The sequence below is a fragment of the Xiphophorus maculatus genome, chromosome 4 (genome assembly GCF_002775205.1).
Source record: "Xiphophorus maculatus strain JP 163 A chromosome 4, X_maculatus-5.0-male, whole genome shotgun sequence".
NCBI lineage: Eukaryota > Metazoa > Chordata > Actinopteri > Cyprinodontiformes > Poeciliidae > Xiphophorus > Xiphophorus maculatus.
In genome coordinates, this window is record NC_036446.1 from 3,832,332 (window position 1) to 3,851,968 (window position 19,637).

The 19,637-nt window shown below is 38.7% G+C and overlaps 1 protein-coding gene across 2 annotated transcripts in view; it reads left to right on the top strand.

Annotated features, from left to right (window-relative positions):
* mpped2 (metallophosphoesterase domain containing 2) overlaps window positions 1-19,400 on the top strand; it is a 68,996-nt gene extending 49,596 nt beyond the window's left edge. For both annotated transcript variants that reach the window (XM_005807520.2, XM_023332988.1), the window contains exons 5-7: window positions 14,932-15,047; window positions 16,970-17,083; window positions 18,113-19,400. In XM_005807520.2, coding sequence (XP_005807577.1) covers window positions 14,932-15,047; window positions 16,970-17,083; window positions 18,113-18,231 — 349 coding nt within the window. In that variant the 3' untranslated portion in view covers window positions 18,232-19,400. The remainder of the gene's footprint in view (window positions 1-14,931; window positions 15,048-16,969; window positions 17,084-18,112) is intronic.
* Window positions 19,401-19,637: the final 237 nt, after the last annotated feature.

Here is a 19,637-nt window from a genome sequence, read left to right on the forward strand (position 1 = left end):
TCCGAAAACGGGGTCACGTCTCTTTCTACCTGCAAAATTAATGACACATTGTCCGTTAACCGTCTACCTGCGCCAGCTAACAGGAAATGAATAAGGCTGCGGCTAATGGCTGTGCAGGTGAGTCTCCTCCGTAATGAATGGCTCAGCGATGGGGCAGGTGAGGAAGTGGTAATAAATGGCTTCTTTGCAAATTAACAGGTTACCAAATGAGTTTTGCATTTTCAAGCTTTTTGCTGTTTGGAGACATCAGTTTGTACAAATTAAGGTGGAAAACACACGGATAAAGCTGTTTAATTAACCACACGGAGGGAAAAAAATTACAACTAAAGGAAAAATTACTTGCAGAGAAATACCAAAGGCTGGTTTATTAAAGAAAAGACTAAATTTGTAGTTTCAACTAGAGCTGGTTTTACCGCTGTATTCGCTGTGCAATGACTGCTGGAAAAGACAAAGTGTTTTCTTGTTGTTGACTTACCATACAGAAATCACTTGCTGCTTTCTTGTTCTTGGTTGTGCAAAAGGCTCCACTTCTGCTTTTCAGAGATGGTTGTATAATTGTGCATTTGTTTCATGATCTGAAAATAGGCAGAACTGTGCAGATTAAAATCTCATAATCTAAGAAAGACTTTGAGCAGAAAATAGTAATGAACATGTTTTTATAGCCCAAATATATATCATAACATGTTCAAAGAAGCATAACAGGGTTTCCCCCCCTGTATTATAAGCCTGGCGGGCCACCAGGCTTTACTGCTGCCCCCACCAGGCTTAGTCATTGCTTATTTATTTAGGGGTTTTTTATACTTGCATTTTTTAGACTTTATAGTTGGTGCTCAGATATTAACCTTCCAATATTTCAATAACATAATTATCAAGTGATATTTTCAATTTCTTGTCAACTTTAAACATTTGTAACTCAAAAAGACGACGGGCCGCTGGATGAATGACTGCCCCAGCACCCAACCTCCAGGCTTAGCAAGTTTTCTGGGGAAACCTTGCATAATAAGTCACCTTTAAGAAAAAACCCATGATGCTAATTGCAATGCCACAACTCTGTTGTTGTATATGTGTAAATTTTCCTACATTTGTATATTTCTGAAAATGATGCACATAATCTGTAAACCGAGATTCTGATTTCTTTTAGTTCCTTTTTATTATTTAGTTGGTGTTTTTGTGTGTGTGCGTGTGTGTGTGTGTGTGTGCGTGTGTGTGTGTGTGCGCATCCATTTTTGTGTTATCATTCCCGAGAGCACGGACAGATTTAAAGCGACGCAGGTTTAATTAACCAGTGCACTGCAGCTTGTGAGCATTTGGAGGCTGGCAAAAAACCAGCATTACCTAGAAGTGCTGATGCAGCTGAATCTGCAACAACAAGAGGATGCAGCTTGAGGGCTTTAAATGCAACAATTCCCACGAATAGAACCCAAAACAGTTAAAAACAAACAGTTTCAGTGGCTTCCACCTCATTCAACACATCATTATCCTGGTCTAAGACAGACACGAGTGTTTGACATCCAGATCTGTCCACCTTTGTCTTTCCCCCTTTGTTGTTGTGTGTTTATTTGTGTGGGGCAGACTCAGCAGGACTTAGGCTTGTTTTCTGTCCCATGCTGCGTCTCATGCTATGAGCGGATAAATATTTAAAAAGCCGAGAAAATCCTGAGTCTGTGTAGTTGCAGTGGCCAGAGGTGGAGGAGCTCTGCATTAGACGCAACTTTTACCACAGTAGGTTTTTTTTTTTCGTACCTTAACATGGATTTGGGGGGTAAAGTGTCCCTGGCTGTCAGGGCCATTATTCTCTGCAGAGATTGGTGTGAAAGGTCACCAACCTAAGTGCCAATGCAGCTGAATTCAGCAGCCATAAAAAAAAGAACCACATGAATAAGTTATACCATCAATGACAACAAGTCTGGACATGACTCTGCCGATGCTAAGTGCTGCAGGGTTTTTCTGATAGAGAAGAGGTGCAAGCTCCAGAGTTTGTTTTTTTTTTTTTGTCCAACTTTTAGGGGAAAGAAAGCATTAATGATTCAGGATGGAGTGCAGCAGGACCGGATGAGGCGAAGGCTCCATCAGGCTGTTTGGGGGTGTTGGTTTGTCCTCGAAGAAAAACAGCCGTATCTTATTATAAGCAGAACGTAAAGAAGTAACTTTTAGTTTCGATTCAACTCATCTGAAAACAGAGAAAAATTTACCTTAATTACATGCAGGATTTCTTCAGTTTTTTTCTTACATGTTTCAGATCATCAAATGCAGGCTGAATTGATTAATCGAATTAATCATGATTAATCGATTCTTGGAATAATCGTCAGGTAATTTAGTAATCAATTAATCGTACTGGAGTTTACAGTATTTAAAAAAAAATAGGACATTTTCCTGCAGAACACACTCAGAGCAGTAATTAAGCCAAAACTTATTTCTGTTTTAGATTCATTTCTGTAATAACTTTTATTCAGCACCATTAGCTATCCAATTATTGATCAGTTAGGGTTAGGCAATAAAATGTTTATTTTCTTATTCAAGAAAAATATTTAAGAAATTTGTGGTTGATTGAGAAACCACTTACTGCGATCTTGTTGGTTATGCTAGAGGCTCCACTTCTGCTTTTCAAAGATGTATGGTTGTATAAATGCGCTTCTGTTTGCAGCCATTTTCACGTGCAAGTGTAAACGTTGATTCAGTGGGCGTGGCCAGTAGCAGCTTATTTCGATTCAAAGTGACAGAACGCCCTAAAACAACTCAAACTGGACTGGAATTTTATTATCTAAGAATAATTTTGTGCAATAAATGTCCTGAACATGTTTTGTGTAGCCCACAGGCCTATTCTAACCTGGTCAGGGTTACTTTCAATGTCTCAATTTGTTAATTTTGAATAGTTTTGAATCAAAAATCAATTTTGAATTGAATTGTGAGATGGTAAAGATTTCCACACATTCAGGTATATTTGTTGCCTAAAGTATTAAAATAGGCAGTTTGAAGCGTTTTTACAGAGGATGTTGAGTATTTGTGTTTCATAAACAACTGAGACGGAGTTTAATCTGGGAAATGACTTGACCAGCATTAGATTCGCCTTAAAACAGCCTTACGTCGACGCTCCACAAACGCACGCGGTCTCCCCCTCCTGGGCTTTTCGCCGCTCCATCCCCCGCCCTGCTGTGTGGCCCGGAGGGAGCGGTGGATTGTCTGCCGAGAGCCATCCATCACAGTCGCAGCTACAGCTCCGTAAACAGAAGGGCAGCTTACTGACTGATTTCTGCTCGGAGGTGATAGCATTCACACCGTCCTCCAGACACTTCCACCTTTTCCTGCTGACCTCCGCACAGCTTCGGTGGCGAGGTCGCCGCTCCGCTTATCCCCCCTCTGGATTTAGAGCGCTGATAACGGCTCACCATTGTGGGAAGAAAACAGTAAAAGCCAGGAAAATGTGTCTTAAAACGATGAAGTTACACATTTTATAGCTTGTATCTTTAATTGATTAATAAAATTCCTCGAGGCTTCGTTGAATCCAAAAATCGTACTTAGGTGACATATTATTCTTCTTTAACAGGTTAGGATAAGTCTATGGTCTACACAAAACAGCTTCATTACATTTTTCTGTTACCAAAATCGTACTTAGATTTTTGGATTCAAAAATCCAAAATTTTTAGAGTAGTTCCTTAAAAACAAAATACTGTAATGTACTTAATGTTTTGTCCTTTGTGTGAGAAATGTTTCAGTGTTTTTTGGTGTTGTCAGTTGCTATGGCAATGAGTCTGCGTGTAGTAAACACAGAGCCAGAAAAACGTGGTTTTGAGTTATTTAACGGTTTTTCTGCGTTATTTTTCCCTGAGATGTGGCGCACTGCATGAAATTAATACCTTCATCTCCATGTTTCATTTAGCTAACCGGATTGTTCTACCACGCCAGAATTTCCCGATGTAAACCATGACATGCAGGGTGTGAGGTTTTGCAGTGTTTTCATTGGATGGTGTGTTCTGACCCGTTTATCGGTCCCGGTTTCTGTTCTTTCCTGGGTCTGTCACCTCCGTTTCTCTGCAAAGTCCACTTGTAAGGTCAAGACACTATCTGCAGACAGAGATCTGCTCCGACTTGATCCTGTGTGACCCTTCGGGAATCCCTCTGCATCTTCGGCCCCTTGACCTTTGACCTTTGCAGCAAAGCCCGGTCGGCTTGTCATGTTGAGACTAGGTGGAGCGTGCTTTAGGCCCTGAGCGCCGGCTGCTTTTCTCCCCTCACAATCCCCAGGAGGAAAGAGGTTTTCCTTCCCACATAAGAGGAAAATAAATGCTTATGTAGTAAATAAATAATATAACATATTCTAGGCCTTTGGCTATAGAATTTTTCTAAAGGACAATCCTTTAAACATTTATTTATCAGCACCATCAGTGTGTTACAAGTGTGCTTGAGGCGGTGTAGTTTTTATATACGTTCTGTTTAATGTCTGATGTTTTCTGCTGAGTCAGAACCTCCAGATAAGAGATTTTTTTCTGCTTTGCTCAAAGGAAATCCCTGCTTTTCTGCGCTTTCCAGCCTCTGCAGATTAGAGTTTTAGATGAATCGAGGTTTTATCAGATCGCAGCCAAAGCGTTGGGCTGACTCAGTATGTGGAGGTTTGGATGTTTTCAAGCCAAAGGTTTGGGGTTCAATTCCCAGAGTTTGGATGTTTCCTCTGTTCTGGTACAACAAAACATGTTGGGGTTGGTTGATGATACCAAACGTCCGTCCGTCCGTCCGTCCGTCCGTCCGTCCGTCCTTCCGTCCTTCCTTCCTTCCTTCCTTCCTTCCTTCCTTCCTTCCTTCGCTTTAGGCTTTTAAAGTATAATAAAGATAATGTAAACATCAAACTGTTTTAGGAACTTTCTGTGTGTTTTCTATTTCTTTTAATGCAGTACAAACTTTTCTTTTACAAATTGAGATGATCTACTTTCAAATTTTACCACAACCGTTGTGTTTTGGGAATGATTTTACCTGTTGCTTAAACTGTAGCCTGGTCAGCGATCGACTGCTGCCATCTGATCAGCCTGGATGAGATCAATAAAGTACTTTATAAATAGAAGATGACGAAAATGAATGCATGTACAAATACCAGGTATAATAATAATAATACATCAAACTTGTATGGCGCTGACTCAAAGATGCTGATAAGGTATTATCTAATAAATTAAATATTTAGTATCTAAGTTTGTTTTTTGTGTTGACGCCTGAAAGGAGACAGATTTTCTCAATCATCTCATCCAGACAGGCAGAGGAAAAACAGACATTTTTTATCATTTCCATTCAGACCCTCCTTCTCTCTTTATTTTATGTCAGAAATGAAAGCTTGTTGAAAACAGCTTTTTATTTTTTTTAATTAGCTTCTAGACCTCGTCTTTGTGTGTGTGGAAGGAAAACCATGTGCAGGAATGTCCTAAAAGACGCACCTGTGTGTGTGTCACAGTTTCAGATCACCTTGTCCCGTCTGTGGAGCAGAACTGGGGAAATTAAACCGTGCCGGTCCGTTTTTGTCACTCGATTCCCAGAGATATTATCCTCCTCCCTGCCTCTCCAAGCTGCTTTTTCCTCCTCTGCCACTCTCCGTACTTACATTGTTCCTCAGGATCAAGTTCATGGAGGTCGAGGCTGGAGGAGGGTAATGGGACCCTCGTCCTTGTGTCTCGACCCCAGCCCCCATACAGCTCCTCTGAATAGAACCCAGATTCCCTCTTTCTTTACTGGTCTGGTCTCCAGTTTCTGCCGAGCCGCATTGTTTCCTGACAGATGCATATTTCAGAGATTTAGTGTTTACATGTGAGTCTGTGCTGGGATAACACACTGCTGCTCCTTCCAGTTTGATGTGCAAATACCACTCTGACAAACATAAATGTACATATCTAAAGGTGATATATTATTCTTCCTTTAACAGGTTAGGATAAGTCTATGGTCTACACAAAACATTTTCATTACATTTTTCTGTTACCCAAATTCTGACGGTGTTTCCTTTCAGAATGAGCCGTTTTAGGGCGCCTTGCCACCTTAAATCTAAATTAGCTGCTTCTCGCCCAACTCAACATCTACACTCGCACATAAAATTAGCTGCAAACAGATGTGCAATTATGCAACCATACATCTATGAAAAGCATTAGTAGAGCCTCCTGCACAACCAACAAGAATGCAGCAAGTGTTTTCTGAATGAAACGGCTCATTTTCCAGATAACAAAAAACATGAATTTATTGACAAAAAACAGCTGCATGTTGTTTTTTACGCTTGTTGATTTTTTTTTTACCTTAAATGCAAAATGTACTTAATTCTTGCTTTTAGTGTGTTCTTTCATCAAATTCTTTTTTATACTGTATTCTCCAGTTAACGATTAAACGACTTCTAAATTAGTTATTGATTATTTGAACAATCAAATTAATTGTATCAGCTATAATTTCAGTTAATGTGATTTATCTATTACCAATTGCTCCATCGTTTTGGTAGACGAAACATTTTATTTTTATTTCTTACTGCTCCATATAAGACTCACACTTTGAGGATTGCTTTTGGTTTCTTTACTTTTTTGATGGCTGAACTAATCCAGTCTATCTCTGCCTGCTGAAAGGTTTGTGGAGGGTGTGTGGGGGTGGGTGTGTGTGTTGCAGGACGGCGGATAAGGAACCAGATTCTTAGAAGATGCACTCTGAACTCCTCTACTTTTATTTGATTTCCTGTTACAATGTAGGGCACTCACCCCGTCTGCGTTTTTTTTTTCCCTCCTGAGTTTCTCGCTCACTCAGCCCTGAGTGCAGTGAAGCGCTGCGAGCGGCCGGCTTGTTTGAGAGCAGCTGTGTTTGCTGTGAAATCTCCACTGTGGTTGTTTTAAGTTAGCAGCCTGCAGGTCAAACTGCAGCTGGAAACGCGTGAACCGCGCTGTCCCCATGGCTCTAGCCTGTCCTAAGTGGGCTAAGTCTGGTGGCTAACCCTTGGAGCCTTTGTGTTTGGCGGCAGGATTAATCCATTCCACACTCCATCAGTCACTGGGCACAGGTTATTAATGCAGTGACAGAACGAACGCTCGCCAACATGGCTCCTTCACCCCTGCGACTTCCACCTCGTCCCCAAAGTTTGCAAAGGTGGCCTTGGCGTTGAGAGGCCATTTGTCAAAGCACAGGCAGAGTCTTCGCTTGGCTCCTTTTAATAAGGCTAGCTGGGCTCTGGGAGTTCAGGGCATGCACTCTGCTTTGCACATGCTCATGCAGTCCTGAGTGTCAGCCGCTGCATCCCGCGGGGCTTATAAAAGTCCCATTAACATGGCCGCCCTCATTGGTTCTGACAGGTTGATCAATTAGACCGCGACCCCGGGGCCGCTGCGACTCAGAGGTCAGATAGGATGGATGGCCGGACCTTCACATCGCTTCTCAGCCTCCCGCTCTGCGTTTCTGCTGGTATCTGCGGCGCAGGTTGTTCATCACGTCCGGCGAACGTCTTCACGCCGATGTTTCAGGAGCGGCGCAGCTGCAGGTGAAGGATGATGCTTCACCTGGGGCGTGTTCGATCTTCCTTTGATAAAATACAGGGAGCGTAAAAGTTTCTGTATGCAGGAAGCTTCTTCTATGGAAGACTATTAGAGAAAAACTGGGGAAAAAAATAATTCCTACTTTTTCCAGAATTCTGACTTTTTCTCTCAAAATTCTGATAAATTCAGAATTCTGACTTTAATGTCAGGATTATGACTTTTTTTTTTTAAGAATTAGATTTTTTTTCTGCCCAGAAATTCAGAATTCTCTTTTCTCAGAATTGTGACTTTAATTTCTGAATTCTGACTTTTTTCTTTGTTCTTATTATATTATTTTGCAAGTTGTTGTTAAACTTTAAACACTTTATTCATCCTTAACATATACCTTTTATCACTCCCAATAATTTAACAGTCACGCTTTATTTTGAAAATCCAAGTGTAATATTTCTGATTGTGTTTATAAGAACAGTTATTAATGCTTTATATCAACATGTTTTGTACATCACCAACTGAATTTAATATTTTACAACGTTCTTTATCTACTGGTTTTTAACATGAAACAAATTCAAATTGTAACGATAAAAATCCTCAACTGTTGTTAGTATCACAAGTTCGTGTTTTGGATTTAACATATTCAGAATAGAATATAAACTTTGTGAGCGACTTTGGTGTTAGATTTGAGTGCTGTTTGGATTTTTTCTGCATTTTGAAGCGGCCATCATTGTTCTGATCTCCATCTTAGCAGTGAGGTCAAACTTCACAGGTGTTTAGTACACAGAGTTCACCTGACCTTTACATCCTGTTTGCTGAGTGCGACACACCTGGAGGAGGCTGAGAGTCTGCAGTGTGTTTGGTAAATAGTCGACACTCCACAGAACAAATGAAAGTAGCTCAGGTGTGTGTGTGTGTGCGCGTGTGTTGTCATGTGGAGCTAATAAGAAGCAGATTTTCCATGTGTATTTTTCCTCCTATCTACTTTTACTTTTGCATATTCGGCATTTCTGCACAATTTGATGCAAATTTAGGTCATGAATTATAATAAACCTCCATCTATAAAGAAAAATCTGGAACCAAACAAACCAGCAAAAGATTAAAAACAATCAAACACACAGCAGGAGGTCGGCAGAAGTGATGGACAGGAAATCCAAACTGAGGAATCAATCCAAAACACAATGATCATCCAAGAAGAAAGTGCTAAAACCTCTGGCTTTAACACACAGATGTCACCATGGAGACCTACTAGACAGGCACCAGTCTCAGGAATTTAAAAGTTCTCTGTGCCAAGCACAGTCTGCCTGTGGTTGAAGACCAATTGTGAAAAACAGACTAAAATTATATAGAAGGTTGCAATTTCTCTTATTATTACACCGGAATGCTTTTACATAGGCAAAGTCTTTGTCTCCATTATTTGTTGTTTTATTTTTTGTCCATCTTTGTCCTGCAAAGACTAAGCTATACAGATTTTCTAATATTCAAAACTTCCATTATTTTTTTGTTTTGTTTTATTTTTTTTACTGAACATATGAAGTGCAAGATAATTTTCATTGGCAGGTCATTTAGTAGTTGCTATCTTATTTTTTAATTTATTTATTTTTTTTGCTTGCATGTATAAATTGCTGAAAAATTCTCCTGGAAAGATCTTCATGAAGTCTTGCTTTTTAATCTATGGAAGACAATTAGGGCCACTGAAAAACAAAAGACAATCTCAGAATTCTGACTTTTTGATCTCAAAAGATTAAAGTCAGAATTCTGAGATTGAAGTCAGATTTTATTTTTTCAGAGCTCTTAATCCTGTCTGTACTAATCCATCCTCTGATTGAAGAAGCTAGGATTGTAGTTTACATAACATTTCATGGGATTATTCCAATAATCAGATTTTCAGAGCATATGTGATTTGTAAATCTTTAAAAACACAACTAAAGCTCTTTTAATATGGCCTTTTTTTTAGTTTTCCTAGCAGCGTTTTTGTCATTAAATAATCAATCACCTTGTTATTTCCAATAAATCAGTCAGTCCAGTTTTCCTGGACGTGAAAGTGCTCCGGTTTCTCTCCCCACCCTGATCCAATGAGCTGTAAAAATGGTTAAAATGATCCATTATGGGAAGGAGGAGTTGGGTATGTAGTGCATAATGAGAGGAATGAGGCGTTGAGTTCGTGTGCGCTCCGTTTTTGGGGCGTCCGTGGACCCAGAGTGCGGCGCTCGGGGGAAGCAGAGGGTTAAGAGCGATGTCACGCCCGCAGAGACGCTGCGCCGCCGTCCTAATGATGTCCACCGGCCTAATTGAATATTGACGTTCTGTGTGCGAGGGCTAAACAGTTTCTGTCTGCTTTACCTCCGCCTGCTGCAGCTTTTCAACCCGCCTGCTCTGATGATCGTTAATGCGCCTGTTACCAAGGTTACGAGCTTTTTGTCTGTTTGACACAGCTTTTCTTTTTTTTAAGTGCTGTTGTAGATGTTTAATTACAGAAGGCATTTTTGTTGCATTAAATTAACAACTGTAGTCTACTCCTCTTCTTTCTTTGTTGGCTGCTTTCATTTCAGCAGTGAGCAGCATCTATGGGCGGTTGTAGATGGGGGCCGTCAGGGGCCCATGGCCCCTCTTATTGCCTCTGATTCAAGAGATAATGTAAAATAATTTTTTTTTATCATGATATAAACGAATCAAATACAAGTATTAAAAAACAAAACAAAATGTGTGAAAAGAGTGGAAAAAATAAATTTTACAAAAACAATTTTCATTGTTGCATGCTGGGACAGAAACCGATTGGTCCCTTTGATCAATTTAATGTCTTACTTTTGCAATTTAGCAACAAATTAAAAGTTGAGACGGTGAACCTTTTGTGATACATCTGGAGTCTATCAAAAAAGCTCAATTGGTGCCATAAAGTTCATTTTAAAAAAATTATTAAAACATTTCTTTTAAAATGTTTCCAGTTTAAAAAAAATATTGTTACTGGAAAAAGTTCAAAGCTACTTCAGATAAATTTCTCAGATTTATTTTGTTCAGTTTGATTTTGGATTTTTTGTTTTAGATTTTGTCCTCTTTTATTATTATTATTATTATTATTATTATTATTTTCTCTTTAGTTTCAGAAATTTTTTCTCTGTTTCAAACATCTGGGGCTGTTCGGGTCGAACCAAACCGAAAGTGTCAACACATGACACGACAAAAATATGACCCCGACACATTTGTGCAGCATTTTTAGTCCATTTTGTTGTATATATTTTTCTTAAGCCAATCACACACACATATAGAATATTAATACGTTTTTCAGCTTCAAACTTTGACACCAATATAGCTCCATAGTTTTGCAACCTTAAGCTCTGGAGCTGAAAGTAGCTCCTTGACTGACTTCTCTTTCTCTACTGGTCCCATCCCTCTCTACTGGTCCCATCCCTCTCTACTGGTCCCATCCCTCTCTATTGGTCCCATCCCTCTCTATTGGTCCCATCCCTCCCTACTGGTCCCATCCCTCCCTACTGGTCCCCACACTGTGTAGTACAGTGCAATAAAAGCTGCATCACAGCCACACAGGAAACAATCTCCCATTTCTGTGTTCAGGATGCCATTAATCTGGGCGCAGGTTAACAAATGCGCTCGCATGGAAGGTATATTTCATCTGCAGGCAGCCGACAACGGGACCATTGTATTACTGGTCGGGGAGTAGCTCCGCTTCAACATGTTTTTACTCAAGTAAAATAAAAACTGTCCAAAAAGTTACTCAAGCAAATTAAATCACAACGTAACTAATATTTACAGACAATAATTCAGATATACTGGGTGAGGCACTTCCAGTGCCAAATGGTTCAGAAGGTAGAGAGTAACAGAAAAACAAAGTTTGCTCACAAACAAGAAGTCTTTCTTTGTCTTAAGCTGTAGATGCATCTGTATCTTATGTTTTTGTTTTTCTTCATTCAGTGAATATTCTTGCACAAATGTTTAAACCCAATTCTGTTTGATTCGGGTAACGTGGTGGGACCTTTGACCTCAAGCTCTTAATATCTTTGAAACAAAAGCAGCACAAATGAAAATGTTAACAAAACAAACACAATGCAGTTAATTTACACCAAATGTGTTATATATCTGTGATTCCATAAATGTGGGAGGAGCTTTTTGACCTCTGACCTCTAGAAACATTTATTAATATCTTAAGAATGATGGCAACACAAACATCTTATTGTTTGATTTGAAGAAGGTGTGTGTTGATCCCTGTCCAGTGCTCGCAGTGGGTAAAAGATCCAGACATTGTTCTCATCCAAGAGAACTGATAATTATGGAAAAAGATAAGGGGCTTTGAAAATTCAAAAAAATAAAGATCTGACTATCTTTCTCAGAATTTTGACTTTTATCAGAATTTTGTTTCTTACCCTCAAAATTCAGATTTTAATCTCAGAATTCTGACTTAAATTCTTTTTGTCCTTTTCAGTGGCCCTAATCTTCTTCTGTAGAGACTTACAAATTTTACGCAAGTAAAAATAAAATATACAGTGTAGTAAAACTAAATTTTTTTCCAATTAATTACTCGGAAAAATTTAACTTGGATTCCCATATAAAAGGGTAGTCTGTACATGTTTGTTTAATTTCTGCTCCAACAAATAGTGATTTATAAATTTTTTTCAGAAATGGAAGCGGGTTAAGGACGTTTTATTTTTTAAAAACCAGAGCCAGATTCATAACTGCACTGGTTCTTCCTGCCTGACCGGGTCCGAGTTCCTCCACGGCGGCGGTGGCGTTTTCATCTGAAAAGCGGCGATGCTTCTCAGTAATCCATTAGGCTTCCATTAGCTCCGATTTGTGTGATTAGTTTTAATTAATCAGTTCGCTCCGTGGCCTGCGCCCCCTCCTGCCTTCTCCTCACATTTCATTTCTAACCTCATTCCTCAGCTCTCCGCCGAGCAGCAGAACGAGGGCCGGGCGAGCGGATCCACGCTCCGTCACAAAGCTCGCCGAGCGAACCGGGTTGTTTTTGTTGCTCTGTGTGGTTCTGAACCAGAAGGGATTGTGATCTCATGTTTCACACATCCCGCTCTCCTGGAACAGTTGGTATTGATTAGAGCCACGGCGTCCATCCTTCACCTTGATTTCCCCACGGTCAGACACCACCCGCCATCTTTGCTGCACATCTCACATTCAAATGAAGGTTTTTATGCTTCGTTTGAAGTAGCAGGTCTGATTATATACCAAGGTATCAGGATGATGATCAGTCTTCCTTTCCTCTCTTCTCAGGATTCTTACTACTATTGAGATAAATGAAAGATCAATTTATCCACCAGGCTTCGCTCCATTTCTCCTTCTCTGCTTTGGTTTCATTGGATTTGCTTCTGTGTCTAACTGGGGCTGTTGTAACAATTATTAATCAAATAATCTATCGATTAACCTGACTATTAATATAATATTATATATATAATTACTCAGAAAAAAAACTTGGAAATTTCTGATTTTGGGGAGTTAAAGATTAAAAAGTAGAAATTTTAAGATTACTCTTTCTTAAATTTTCAACTTGGAAATTTTCTCATTTTCAAAAGTTTAAAATTTTAGTCTTTTGAAAGTTGAAATGAATCTAAAAATTTTTGAGTGTTTTTCTTGCAAATTTCTGACTTTTTGAGCTCAGAAATGTCAAAGTTTTCTTCAGAAAAAGATTTACCTCCAAATTTATGAGTTTTTCTGGTAAATTTCTGAGCTCTGAAAGTCAAAATTGTGCGTCAAAAACTTTCTCGAAAAATTTGGAATTTCAAAATTTGGCCTTTTTGACTTGGAATTCAATCAAAAATTTTCTAAAAAACAAAAACAAGTAGAGCATTTTTTTTAAACTTGGAAATTATGAGATTAATCTCAGAAATGTTTTCAAATTTAATTTTTTTTAACTTTCTCAAGTAGAAAAAGAATTAACTTTTGAAACTCAGAAATTTCCAGTTTGTTCCAAGAAACTTTGAGACTAACTTCAAAGATTTTAGTTTTTAAGCTAATTTTGAACTTTTCAAACTCATAAATTTCCTTCTTTTTTTGAACATTTCTGAGATTAATCTCAACATTTCTACGTTTTTTGATGGAAATTTACTCTTTTGTTCTACAGTGGCTCTAATTCGGCATTGTACAAATCATTTGGTGAATCTTTGCAGCCCTAAACCCACACTGTGCATGGTTGGCTGTATTTCTTTAGCTCTTGTAAACCTGTGAATCGGTCCGTCCCGCCGCGGCGGATCGAGGTTTTCTTTGTGTCTGTTGGGAAGACACTGCCTGTCACCGTGGCGACGCAGCCTCCCATCCAGGCTGCTGGAGGCGGCCCAGCTGCTGTCACTCACCCTGCAGAGCGAGCAGCGGCTGACGCGTGACGCGGCTCCGTGATGATAGAAATTCACCTTTCCTCTCCTACCAGGCCTCCTAAGATGAGTTCATCCTTGCTGTGAGTGCTGGAATGAAACCAGGAGCTTGTTAGCTTGTTCTCTGGGTTAATTTGTTGTTTTGTTTTCTTAAAGGTGATCTATCATGCTTCACTGAACAGCTTATGATAGTTCTATGGGCGATACAAAACATGATCATCAAATTTTTTGCACAAATTAATTTTTAGGTAATATGATTTTACGGCACCTCAAGTCAACGTTTGTACTTGCACATGAAAATGGCTGCAAACAAATGTGCAGTTTTATAACCATACATGTTCAAAAAGCAGAAGTGGAGCCTCCTGCACAACCAACAAGAATGCAGGGAGGGATATCTGAGTAGTGAGTGAACAACAAAACACTTGTCTTTTCCAGCAGCCATTGTACAGCGCATACAGTGGTAAAACCAGCTGACCAAAAGTGCTGGAGCTTAGCTTGGGTTGCTAGGTAACGGCCTGGGTTTCGCTGGTGTTGCGAGGTAACGGGAAGCGCCTGCTGATTTGTGACGTTACGTTCCGAAGGTTTTTGAAACGACTCCTTTTTCAGACACCACAAACATGAACTTATTGCCAAACTGGCTGAGTGTTTTGGCCTTTTTCTTCCTGATTTCTGCATTTTTCTAGCTATTTTGACCTGAAAAACGCAGAAATTATCCAAACATCATATCATATTCACTTCGCAATACTTTTCTGCTTATTATGCAGCTTTACTCAGATGCAGTCAATGTTTACTGTAAGAAAAACACAAATTTTCTTCCTGGTTTCTGGATTTTTCAGGTTATCTTGACCTGAAAAATGCAGAAAAACTGCCACTGAGGGGATCTCAGTGCCTGCAGATGTCACCTCCACCATGAATTAATGATTAATGATGAGAATTTGATGATCAGACACAGAATGTCTGTTTGAAACATTCCTTTATACATCCATGTCAGTCACTACACCATAAACCGATGCAAAAAGTGGGAGAATCTGTCATATTTAATGCTTCTGAAGTCGATTGTTGACGTTTGTCTTTGTGATGGCAGAGTGAGTGATGCTAATGCGGTGCACTCGCCCCTCCCCCGTCTGTTTCTGCAGGACTCCGTGGTTCAACGGCTGGGGGTTCAACCTGCCTCGGGGTCAGTCTCTGCTGGATAAATGGAACCTCGTCCCTGAGGGCGTCGACATCCTGATGACCCACGGACCGCCGCTGGGTGAGTCCAGTCAGCCAATCACAGCTCCCCTCATCGCCTTTACTCAAACATTAATCAATAATCTGATCTGTAACAATGGCACTTGACAAAATGTTATGTTTCAATTGTTGACTGTGTTTCTATGACTTTGTATTTTTAGGATGTAAAGCACTGAAATGCCTTGTTACTGAAAGATGCTGTGCAAATAAAATTTGATTGATTGATTGATTGATTGAACGTCTGGAGGAATAACAAGCTGGGCAATTAATCGATCAATCAACCTTATTAATTCATCAATATTTTTTATTAAGATTTAATTATAAGTAACTATTCAGCAAAAATAGCTTGTTTTAAGTCAATAATGCCTTAATATTGATAGAATAGTACTAATTCCACTGGAAGATTGTTTCAATTAAAACATGAAAAAGTTAAATATTCTGCCAGAACTTTCTAAACAAGAGGGAATTATTAACTTAAAATAAGCTATTTTGGCTGAAAAGTTACTTGTAAGTTTTAGGTTTTGTTTTTTTTTTTCAAATGTGCTGAAATATATGCAATAGAAAATAGACCAAATATACTTGGTAAGATTTTGTGTTTTTGCAGTGTAATGACTATATTCCTATAATTAAACACAAATTCTCGTATCTCAAATCTTGGAAGGGATGATTCAAACAAAATCCACTTTTTGTCAATGTTTTCCGTCTGTTTTTAGAAAAGAATCCAATAAAAAAATGTAATCCGTTATGGAATAGAAACTATGATTTTTCTGCCTCAGACGGAGCATCAGCTCTGCAGACGGCGGCCCGTGGATTTGCTCCGTCGTTCAGTGTTTGTTTCCCTGCATTGAAACGAAGTAATCTCAGACTTTTCTTGTGGTTTTCGCAGCAGATTGATTAGCGTTTCCTCCTGGCTGTTTGGGTCTCGCTTGTTTTTTTCCTCGTTTTGACTCTCCATCTGGCTTTATTGAGTGATTTCCTTCCCTTTCGCCCACGGAGGCTTTCTGCTGCTGCGGCCGTTTGATTGCATGGAAACTCGATTTCTGCTGGAGAGGGAAGCAAACGGGTTCTGGAGCCGGCAAGGAGAGGTCCGGAATCATCTGGACCGGTTTAAACATGTAGATCCAAAGGCGCCATGTTGGCAGGATTTCACAGGGATCGCAGAGACAAGCCGGTTTGACGGAAAAATTACTGAAAAACATAACATTTATAAACCGTTTGTTCAATTATACACTGTAAAAACACAAAATCTCACCACTTATTATTGGGCTAGTGTGAATATCTTGCCATCCAACCATTTATCCATCCATCCAACCAACCAACCAACCATGCCTACATCCAACCATTTATCCATCCATCCAGTTGTTTATCCAACCTTTTATTCAACTGTTTATTCATCTGTTTTTCCATCCAACAACCGTTTATCCATCCAACCATTTTTCCATCCATCACTGCTTTTATTATCCATCTGTCTGTCCGTTCATTCGATCTTTTTTGGTTGGTCCAGAAGATAAATTTATGCTAAAGCTTCATTTTAAAAATGACTCAAATATGAAAAACTTTGATAAAATGTTCTTAATACTTACTTCCTTATAAATGGATGCAGGTTTTCTAAATTCACACATAATTTTCTCTGCAATGAAAAAAAAATCTGGTTTCAGAGTTTAGAACTTGGTTTAAATTTTAAAAATAGAAAAATTAACTGCTTTATTTGACCCATGCATGAAGGAAACCCAGACGTAGTTTTATTGTTTTGTTTCCTGTAGATTTGTAATATAGTTTATAATAGAGTAATATAGTTTATAATAGAGTAATATAGTTTATAATAGAGTAATATAGTTTCAGACTGTTGTCTTACAAATGTATTGTTCAGAGTACTGCCATGTTTTCAATGTTGTATCTAGGAAATAAAAGTCAGTAAAAAGGTGAAATGAATGTATTCTTCAGGTTTCAGAGACTGGGTTCCTAAGGAGCTGCAGCGGGTCGGCTGCGTGGAGCTGCTCAACACGGTCCAGAAGAGAGTCCGGCCCAAACTTCACGCCTTCGGAGGCATTCATGAAGGTAAACGGAGCGAGAAGCAACAGAAGACCTGAAACCACAAAGTTACAGAGATGATGCTAAATAGATAACTGGTGCCGATTTAATTTAAATATTTTACTTTTTAGAGGTGAAAATGTCATAAAACTTGATGTGCCCCGATTTCTGATGATTGGTCTTAAATTTGTCCGTTTGTTCATTCAGTTCTTCCTTGGATGCTGTGGAATTTGTTTTGTTCACAAACTAAAGCTTTACATAATTCATAAAAAGGTCAAATTTGAGATCCAACAAATGGATCTTAAATTCAAACAGAAAATTTAATGATCTAAATAAAGGTCTGGGTCAGCTATAAAAGCACTGAAGTCGCATAAAGCTGAAATACACTGTGTGAGTTATTAGAGATATATTTAAACTGCTCATGTTATTCACTGCTTGATTTATTGATATTCTGACTTTTTCCTCGGACTTCTAATTTAGTGTCAATTTATGTCAGAATCCAAATAAATAACCAAACATTCTGGGCTCTATTACAATTATTTTGTAACCACAACATTTACTTTCTTATTGAAATTTTTTCAAACCTGCATTTCATCCCCACTGAACGCAGGTCCCAAATTTATTTGGTAGATTGGAGTTTTAAGACTAGAATTGCCTGTTGGAGCAAAAACCATTTAAACAATTGTGATTGAGCGATTAAAGTCAGAATTCTGAGAGAAAAGGTCAAAATGTTAAGAAAAAAGATTCAATTCTCAGGAAAAAGTTTGAATTCTGATTTAAAAAATTCAAAATTCTGATCAAAATCAAAATTCTGAGAAAAAAGTACAAATTCTAAATCAATTCTGTAATTAAAAAAAGGTGGAGATTCTGAGGGAAAAGTTTGAATTTTGATTAAAAATAGTGGAAAATCTAAGAAAAATATTGAAATTTAGATTAAAAAATAAGAAAAAAGTCAAATTTCAGAGATTAAATCCAGAATTCAGACCGTTTTCCCTCAGTGCCCCTCCTCCCCTCCCGTAGTTTAGTGACGTATTCTGACGACGTTGGTCCTTCCAGGGTACGGCATCATGACGGACGGCTTCACGACGTTCATCAACGCGTCGACGTGCACCGTCAGCTTCCAGCCCACCAACCCCCCCATCGTGTTCGATCTGCCCAACCCCTCCAGCTCCTGAGGTCGCCGCCATCGAACGCCGCCACCGCCGTCAGGAGGAACGACTTTTCTACGAAAAAAAAAAAGATTCAACCGTTCCTTTGCAAGTGTTTTTTTTTTTTTTGCTTTTGGAGAAAAAAGCGACGGGAAAACGCGGCGTTAAAGGAGAATATCGGTGTTTTTTTTTTTTTCTTATTCTGTGCCAACTGTCCAGACTTTTTGCTTGGCATCACTCCATCGTATTTGATCGTTGAAGAAGGTGAACTAATCCTTTAAAAAAGAGAAAAGAAACATGGTTTTACCGGAGAACAGCGAAACATTGAAGTTGTTTTTGTCTATAAGCCAGCAGAACGTTTTGGGTTCGTCCCACCGGTATTCTCCTTTTTCTATGAGATTTTGTGGTTAAACAATCTTGCTCTTGATAAATATTGGTCAGAACTGTAAAATAAACGACGCTTTGTGAATTTGTACAATTTCTTTACAGTTTGGTTTGGCCAGACGACGGATGCCATTGTTATTACGTTGTGTCATATGATAAATATTCAGTTTCTTTTTTGCTTTCTCGTCAGTTCTTTCTCTCCTCCTATTGGCTGACAGGGACGCTGCCTTAAACTAGCTTTAATGTTCTTATTTATTACCCATCATCCCCCGCTGAACAACACCTGACGATCGGCGGGACGGAAAGCTACGAAAACAGCCACAATATTCACTTTTTATCATGGATTCTTCATCTGATTTGGAAAATGTATAATATCATATATATAAATTATATATTCATCTTTTAAAACACCTGTACTAAAGTTGTGTTTCGAAGAAGAAAAAAAGTTTTTCTGTATCTTCAGTGCTTGCATCATTTCTCCATGTTTTTGTAGAAACGGTCACAATCCAACAGGTGTTTTCCCTGAAACACGCCTGCCTAAACATGGATAACAAAGTGTAAAATCTGATAGTTTTGTGTTTTATTGCTTTTTTTTCTCCTAATTTTGCACTGTGTGTAAATGCAATCTTGCTAGCACAAAAAATGTTTTGCCAATAGTCGTCTGAACTCAGCTGTAAATGCTCTTTTTCGTGCTCTCTCCCTCTCTCGCTGTTTCTCTGATTGTATCGCCATGGAAACGTTAGTTCTCTTTCAGTTTATTGTGATATTTAGCTGCCTTTATATGCAAATAAAATTGCAAGATTTTTACTTAAGAAAGTTTTTATTTGTATAAGTGGAGATATCCATCCATCTGTTTATCCATACAGCCATCCAAACATTCTTTATACATTGTTTTATTTGAATAAGTGATATTTTTTTGTATTACAATTTGAGTTTTTGCTTATGTGAAGCAGAGAACATGCATCCAAACACTGAACACCACCCATCCACAATCCAAATAAAATTAAACTAAAAATAAATAAAAAGTACATAAAGAAATATAAATACAC